The sequence below is a fragment of the Mastigoproctus giganteus genome, chromosome 6 (genome assembly GCF_048544385.1).
Source record: "Mastigoproctus giganteus isolate SK-2022 chromosome 6, ASM4854438v1, whole genome shotgun sequence".
Classification (NCBI taxonomy): domain Eukaryota; kingdom Metazoa; phylum Arthropoda; class Arachnida; order Uropygi; family Thelyphonidae; genus Mastigoproctus; species Mastigoproctus giganteus.
Window position 1 is genome coordinate 19,091,177 of NC_143580.1, and position 8,974 is coordinate 19,100,150.

At 40.0% G+C, this 8,974-nt stretch overlaps 1 protein-coding gene across 1 annotated transcript in view; it reads left to right on the forward strand.

Annotated features, from left to right (window-relative positions):
• LOC150084031 (O-acyltransferase like protein-like) overlaps positions 1-7,318 on the forward strand; it is a 74,014-nt gene extending 66,696 nt beyond the window's left edge. The window contains exons 13-15 of the mRNA XM_090375866.1: positions 487-673; positions 4,705-4,847; positions 5,996-7,318. Coding sequence (XP_090231992.1) covers positions 487-673; positions 4,705-4,847; positions 5,996-6,292 — 627 coding nt within the window. The 3' untranslated portion in view covers positions 6,293-7,318. The remainder of the gene's footprint in view (positions 1-486; positions 674-4,704; positions 4,848-5,995) is intronic.
• Positions 7,319-8,974: the final 1,656 nt, after the last annotated feature.

Genomic DNA, 8,974 nt, shown 5'->3' on the forward strand with positions numbered 1-8,974 from the left:
GGCTGACGATGATGATGATATACAGAACTAATATAGCCCGAGTCGAATGATCTTAAAAATCGATCAACGAACAAACAACTTCTGAGGAACTTTCAATGAGTTTTTTAGTTCCATGAAGTAAGAGATCGATCTCATTCTCTGTCTGTCTTCCATTTTCTATTTATGTAGCATTAGTAATTGAGAATGTAAAATGTTGGGTAATGAAGATAAGGCTGCGTATCAGAGGCGACCTGAATAAAAAAAGAACATCAGGGGTTAATAACGTGATTAATCACACGACCTTTATCACTTTAATTAAAAATGTATTTCTTAATACTCGTATTCAATGTATATACACTCAGTAGCAAGTGTTGATGGATTGGGAATAAATGTGCTCATTTCTAATCTAGCATCAGACTTCTCTCTTCGCACTCTTACTCCAAATTACTGTGGTTTTACTGTAATATAATTTATTAAAACCGATAAAATTCTTTATTTCTCCCATAGGTGTCCCGCATTCTGGGTTCCTGTCTTGCTGTGACATTCGCCTTTTGTGTGATATACGGGCCATACGAAGAAGTGAGAGGTAACCCTTTCCCTCCTCTAGTGAACGCACTGTATGCGAGTGTTCATCGACTGGCGTGGTGTGCAGGACTGTCTTGGCTGATGTTGCTTTGTTCTACTAATCAGGCAGGTATGTGGTTGCTGAAGAACCTTCCTATTCGGTGACTCTATTATCCAGAAGACGGGTAATATACTATGCAAGAAGGATAGGTGGAACAGGACGAGGGTTTGTTTGCCAGGGGGAAAAGTTGATGACATTTTAAAGCAGATATCGTCTTTTAAGGCACAAAAGGTGATGTTGTTGTACACGTTGGAACCAATAATATTAAGAGTAAGACATCTCCAGATTTGCTTAACAAGTACAGGTCAATGTTGAAAAAAATGTCGTGAGTTAGGGTTGAATGTGAAAGTGTCTGCAATTCTGCGCAGACACGATAGGAGGGCGTACATGATGAGAGCCTTATCGATCAATTTGGCCCTGGAGAGATTGTGCAAGGCTCTAGGTATAGATTTTTTTTCAGTCTCTTGTATGCTTGTTAACAGGAGAGACTGCTTCTACAGGGATGGGTTACACTTAAATAGAAGGGGTGCAAGAATATTTGCTGATGCTATCGAGGCAGTGTTAGGTGGATCGGAAAACTGCTAGTTTGGGGAGATACAGAGACTCAAAGGTTAGCATTGAGCGCAGGCAGAGGCAAAAATGATTCTTGCACTGCTTCTATTAAAATGAGCAGCGGCCTGGAAAGCAAGGCAATGGAGATTTCCAGGATTGCTAGGAGTCACAGTGGAACAAGTAAATACATGGGCTGTGTTAGGATAAATAAGAGTAGGAACAGGTGCATGTATACTTGCATGTACAAAATGCTAGGAGTGTAGTTAATACAAATGATGAGCTTGAAAGTCAAGACATCAAAGGTGGGTACTGTCGAGATATCAGAGACGTGGTGTCACACAGATATAAGCAGTGCAGAACTGGAATTTGGGGAGTTCAATGTGTACAGAAAGGACAAACAGGACAGGAAGGGAGGAGGAGTTATGCTGTTATTAAGAAACACATAAAATCTAAGGAAGTGCATCAAATTGATATTGGCAGACAATGCAGTGTTGAATCTGTTTGGTGTGAAATAAGCACTGGGAAAGAAGAAATGAGAGTAGGTGTGTGTTATAGGCCTAATGAATCTAATGACTATAATGTGCAATTTCGCAGAGAACTTGTGGGTTGGTCACTCACACAGTAGCAAGACTTTTGTGGATTTGTAGGATGACTGTTTTCTACAGCAACAGATTTGAGAGGCAACTAGAGTGAGTAATACTCTTGATGTGATTATCAGTAGTGATTATACATGCATTAAGAATTTGCAGATAAAAAAGAACCACTGGGTGACAGTGACCACAACATACTGATTTAGCTATTACTTAAAGATGTAACTACCATCAAGGCTAAAGGGAAGGACTTTTGCTTTCGTAAAGGTGACTACAGGGGTCTCAGTAGTTTTTAAATTCTGTACAGTGGGATCAACTGATGATGTTACCAATGTTCAATTCTAAATGGGAATCACTCAGGGACTTAATTTTGGTAGCTACTAGGCTTTTCATTCAAACTAAGAAATTCTGTTCAAGGTTTAGACCTAAATGGATGTCAGATGAATTACCGAGGCTCGTGGCAGAGAAGAAGAAGGTATGGGATGCATATAAAGTATCAGGTGAAGAGAAGCCTGTGGCAGATATAAACTAGTCTGTAGTCAGGCGAAAGGAGATTACGAGAAATATTTGGCAAAGGATGCAAAGAAAAACAGCAAAGAGTTCTTTACTTATGTAAACTCTAGAAGGAATGGGATGAATCAGATTGGATCACTTAACATAGATGGGTTGACTATTGGTGATCATGCTCAGGTAGCAGCTGATAAACTGAATGAGTAGTTTGCATTTACATTCACCATGATGAGTCATTAAATGAGGGGAGTGCCAGAAATTTATCAAACGCTAACAGGGAACTAAGTGATTTTGTAATAATTGAGAACAAAGTAGGGACGAAACTGTTGAAGTTCAACATAAGGAAAGCACCTGGGGTGGACGGGATCGATCCAGTTATATTAAAGGAGGCAGCAAAGGAAGTAAGCAAACCCTTAGCCATAATTATGAGAGTTTCCTTGGACTCAGGAGAGGTCCGCATGGAATGGAGGTGTGCAAATGTATCACCAGTTCACCAAGGGGGTTCAAAAGGTGACACAGGTAACTATTGACCTGTTAGTTTAACTTGTGTTCCAGGGAAAATAATGGAGTCACTGGTTAAAGAAGCTTTGCAGGATCATCTAGACAAGACTGCAGTAATAGTTAATACACGGCATGGGTTTGTTAAAGGGAGGTCTTGTCTAACCAATTGGATTGGATATTATGATGTGGTCACAAAGGAACTGAATGTCAAAAATATTTTTGATATCATATACTTGGATTTCAGGACAGCTTTTGATACTGTTGCACATGGAAAACTGCTATACAAATTGGAGACGTAAGGCACTAAGAGTAAGTTGCTATAATGGATAAAGGGATAGATGAGTGGGAGACGAGAGAGACTAGTAATCAATAGACACTGCTCTTCGTGGACAAATATTCATAGTGGAGTTCCCAAGGGTTCGGTGTTGAGCCCATTATTGTTTTGTATATTTATCAATGATATTGATGAAGGTATATCCGGTTTAATGTCCAAGTTTGCAGATGACACAAAGGTTGGCAGGGTTGTTAACGGCAGTAAAGGCAGTATGCTACTCCAACTGGATCTAGATAAGTTGGGCAAATGGGCTGAGAAGTGGCAACTGAAGTTTAACATCGACAACTGCAAAGTACTGCATATGGGTAGCGATAGCCGAAGAGAAACGTATTACCAACTCTGTGGTACTACTCTCAGGGAAGTGGAAAGTGAAAAAGACCTGGGGGTAATTGTGCAGTCAAATATGAAGTTCGCTGAGCAGTGCAGACGGGCTGCCGGGGTAATAATGGGGTTTTCCCAATGATATATAGAAAATTTGCTAGCAGGGACAGGGACAGGGAGGTGATTATCCCGTTATACAAGGCAATGGTCAGGCCACACCTAGAGTATTGTGTACAGGTCTGGAGGCCTCATTTTAGGAAGGTTGTAGAGATGCTAGAATGAGTACAAAGAAGGGCAACAAGAATGGTGTGGGGAAACAATGGGTGCTCTTACCAAATAAGGCTTAAGTTCTGCAAATTGCAGCTCCTGGAGAGTAAGCACCAACGAAGTGATCTGATTAAGGTGTATAAGGCCTTGAATGGGTTGAGCAAGCTGAATGCTGATGGCAATATTCCTCTAGCTCAGACTAAGATCCTACGGGGCACAGTTTCAAATTGAGGAAAGATAGTTGTAGAATAGATATGCGGAAATTTGCCTTTAGCCATCGGGTAGTTGATTGGTGGAACAGGCTTCGATCTTTTGTTGTTGAAGCTAATAGCCTAAATGCGGCAGCTAATAAACCTGAGCTGGACAGGCATTTGGAACGAATGGAGGGGTGAAATGGGAGCGGTTTTTTGACACTGCATAAGCTTGCTTTCTTGCATCCTATGCCTCTATTAATGCTAATGCTCATTTTCATTCCATAAATAATATTACAAAATTGATGCATCTATTAGGGAAATAGATGCATCAATGTTCGACTTCACAGTCACCTAATATTCTGTATACATAACACTGCCATGGTGCGTAAAAGGACCATAAAAATTCATTGAACACGCAGTTTGGCAGGATCGCAGTCCTTCTTACACACACCGGGTGGAAGGACATTGGTTTCAAGCAAGCGTATCATGGTTTTTCTCCCGGAACTCGGTTTTTCATACATAAAACGGGAAATTGACCACAGAACACACGCAATTGACAGAACATATACCCGAAGCAATATGGCCCTATTTTCTGATGTTCCTCAAATCCTACTACAAGAAGAAGAACAAGATCTCAGATTGGAAGACAAATAGGACCTCAGATAGGATGTCACTGAGGTTCTGACCAGCATTTTGTGTTTGGGATTTGTGTGGGAATAACAAATACATATATCTTGGTCTCATTTAGAACAAAACTAATTTAATTTTAAAAGTGAATAAAAGAGAATTTTGATGCAATTTATTGTACTTTCTCTTTCATTTTCCTGACAGGTGTAGTGACAAAGATGCTGTCCGGCTATATCATGGCTGTGCTGAGCCGACTTACATTTTTCGTCTATTTAGTGCATGGGCCTCTTATATGGGTGCGGTATGGCCTTCTTAGAGAAAAGGCTGTGGTCAGCGAATATAATTTGGTAGGTAGTAACAGTTGTTATTTATACAGTTCATTTTATACTTTAATACAGGGTATTGGATATAATTCAATGCAATTTACAAAATTCGATCAATAAATATTCGAAATTATTAGCCTGAAAATGAGTAGCACAGTTAGTACAATCGCCATCCTTGCTCCACCAGGTGGAAAAGACTTGAGTCCGAGTTAGTCGGTGCTGGTTATGGAGGATAAAAAAAGCTAGTGTTGCTGATAAACAAAAAAATTAAATGAGGCCATACCTGTTCGCGGGGTCCAAAATAAATATGACAGATTGAGCAAATAAACAAAAAAAAACTAAGATATTTAGCCTTTCTTTCACTAGTGAAAACCAGGCTGTGGAATCTCTTGTCTGGATTACGTTGTCATTGGCATACATCTTCCGCAGGGCATAAAGGGCCAAATACAAAGGCCTGCAGAGAAGAAAGATTGTCCGGTTACAGTACCGCCTTCCAGTATCTGGAGTTGTGTACGTCCATCCAAGATAACTCCTCCCCAGCCCAGAACACCTCGACCACCATGACGCCAGATTATCTGACGTCCAGAGGCGCTGCTGAGACTGAATGTACTCTCATCAGTAAAGCGTACCTTAAGTAAAGATTTTGTGATTGTAACCTTTAGAAATAGTGTTGTCCTTAAGTTTTGCACACCAGTCAGTGTACTACTACTAATACGTGTAGTGATTGTTTGGAGTGGAAGCTTTTAGTACAATAAGACACTTCTAAATCTCTGCATATTTACTTTCAGAAATTATCATATACAGATGGAAATCAGCCTTTTCGTGGTATGCATTTAATTAAAATATATTCTTAAAATATGTTTAGTTGAAATCCAAACAAAATATATTTCAGTGATCAGTGAAATAAATAACATTAACTAATTAATGTTATTCAATATTAACTAACAAAAAATTGTTTAAAATATTAGCCTAACATTAACTAATAAGATATTAACTCTCAACTTTACTTTTTAAAAAGAACAGCATTTCTTTCTTCTTTACATTTAAGACGTAAATTTGTATATAGTATATTTTTGTTATTTTAAAAGTTCTGTAACGCCAATCAATTAATTAGGATACTGATCGATTCCTGAAATCCATGACATTTGTATTACATTTCTGTTTCCTTTCAGATTTACGAGTTCTTTGGTAATGCGGTCATCAGCTTCTTGGTAGCATTTATTTGTCACGTTCTTGTAGAAGCCCCATTTGCAAACCTTGAGAGGCTGGCTTTCTTCGGAAGAAACCCAATAGAAAAAATAACAAAAGGGAAGATAAAAATTGTAGAGAAGCCAGAAGAGGTTTTCTTCGGAAGAAACTCGATAGAAAACAAAGCAAAAGACCAGGAAAAAGCGGTGGAGAAGCCAAAAGAAATCGCATTTTATCAGCTGGGAATCTTAAAGACACACAAAGGCCATATAGCAGAATAATAAATATGAAAAGACCATAACATGATATGACATTTATCAAATGGTTCTCTTATGCAATGCACATCACCACTGATAACAACCAAGTGAGAATTGTGAAGGTGTGTTGTGCACAGAGTGGTGATTTTATGAAGCACGCCTACCATTTTCTTTAAATGAAAAGCCCCTTTATTAAGAGCGTCATGTGTTCGAACCACCATACTCCAACTCCAGAGATCTGCATACAGACAAGGAGTTATACAAGGATCTGCAACCATCCTCGACACCTTGCTGAGCGAGCCACGTCAACTCATTGCAAAAAAATTCGCTGCACAACAATTTGGTGCATGAGTGTTCGCTGTTCGAGACAATTTGGTGAAAGACAATTGGTAAGACTGTCAATTTGATGAGTACGACAATTTGGTATATGAGCGACAATTTGGTATATGAGCGACAATTTATTCGGCAGGTGTACCCAATAACGTGGTCATCCAGTTTACTTATCCATAGTACTACTGAACTACTACTAACTTCTTTCAATGAAAACTATAGCGTGGGTTCCAAATGGAACTTCAGAAGATGTGAATCACTCATCCTGCATCCATTCATGATCTCTACTTTTGATGTCTAGAACAACCACCCCTCTACTATCATGGATCCAATTGTCGCATCCAGCGAAATCTTATGCACCGGTCTGTCATTCAACGAATCAGCTGATGAGCTGCACCATGGTGGATAAAATTCTAATCATTGATTCCTGAGCTGTATAATGAATATGGGCCTGGAACCAACTAATGTGTGGTGACATATATTATAGTAGTCTGCTATGGATCAGAATATAGATGTCTACGTAACATGGAATGGCCTTACTGCGTACATAAACACCTGAAGGTTTTGCCATAGTCTAGTTTGGGACTGCCCTAACTTAAGAAATAAAAAAAAATACACACACTCCTCGTCTACTTTATTAGGAACAAAAACATCCGTTATTGAAGGAGCTCTCTATTTTATGAAAATGGTACGTGTATCTAATAAAAAGTCCCTTGGTGTATATGCAACCAAAACAACTTTACCAGCTTTAAATTAAAAAGCAAAAAAATTTTTTTGGATCTCATTAATTATTAATATGAATGGTTAATGTGTATCATTTACACATAAGTTCTGTTTAATATATTTAGAAAAACTGCATTCCACTAATAGGATATAAAATTTAAACATTTGAGGTGAGTATTTGAAATATTGTTTTTTTCTCTCACAGACGTAATATTGTTGATATTCGAATTACAATAAACGCTTTCTAGATCATTTTAGTTTAAGGAAATAGGCTTCCCAGATAAATTGTTTATCTGCAATTATACATGAGTTGGCTTTGCATTAGTAACACCCCCTTTTGAACACACTAAGGACGGCAATTATACAAATTGTAGTACCCCAAGAACCCACCAAGCCTCAGGATTTCTCTGCATCCTATCGACCCATTGCTCTTCTCACTGTGCTGAATAAAGTGCTGGAGCAGCTGCTCAGGCAGATTCTGGATGATCACTATAGAACAGCAAACCTAATTAACACCAAATCAGTTTGGTTTCCGGTTGGGTATGTCCACGGTTGACGCATTGGAAGTAATTACAAATTCTGCCAACAACTGCAAGGGCAAATATCTCCTTGTCATCTCAATCGACTTTTCCGGGGAATTCGACACCCTTTGGTGGCCGAGGGCGGCAAGGCTGCCAGGAAAATTGTACAGATGCATAGCCTTACAAATAGACAAAGTCGAACGACAAGTCTATAGGGGCTGCCCGCAGGGCTCCATCCTCGGACCCATACTCTGGAATTGCGTCTTAGATGAATTCCTCAACACAGACCTAGCCGGAGTACAGACCTTAGCCTACGCGGATGACCTTTCTCTTATCTTTACTGCTGACTCCCGAGAAGAGCTGGAGCGATTAGGCATGAGGGCACTCACTACCCTGCAAAGCTGGGTACAGAAACATCATCTCAAAATCTCAGGCACAAAGACACAGTCCATCCTGATCAGGGGGCACCTGGATCCCCGGAGGCCACCACAAATCAAAATTAATGGCACAACAATCAAACTTGTATCTAAACTGAAGGTCCTTGGGGTTGTCATAGACACAAAGCTCTCCTTCATCCCACATCTAAATTATCTACAGAAAAAGATAAAAAACTACACGGCCATGGTGTTAGAGTAACTTGTCAAGAGTGGGGATTAAAGAAGCGTACCCTGGCTTTGTACTATAAAGCAGTGTTTGTACCTGCGATCACGTATGGCTCCTGTCTCTGGTTTCACAGAGCTGCCACAGTGGTGGGCAGCAGTAAACTGAACATTATTCAGCGGCCAACGTTCTAATGGTCTCCAGGGCGTGCTGCACCACCACCACCAGTACCCATGCCCTGCAGGTACTTACTGGGTTCTTGCCCCTAGACCTCGAGGTCGCTTGAGCTGGAATTCTATATCTGCTTGGAAGAGGACGTACTACCACCTTCCGTGGCTTCCCCTCGGACCCAGCCAACGCACAATCCCTGGAAAAAGCTAGGCTCAATAACTATCTCGAACAAATATGGCAGACAAGGTGGTCTAAATCCACAAAGGGAGCTATCACCCAGATATTTATCCCAAACATTGCTAAGACATACCCCAGATCGCTCCCTTGGTTATTCCCAGGCCTTCTAATGGCCTACCTCCTC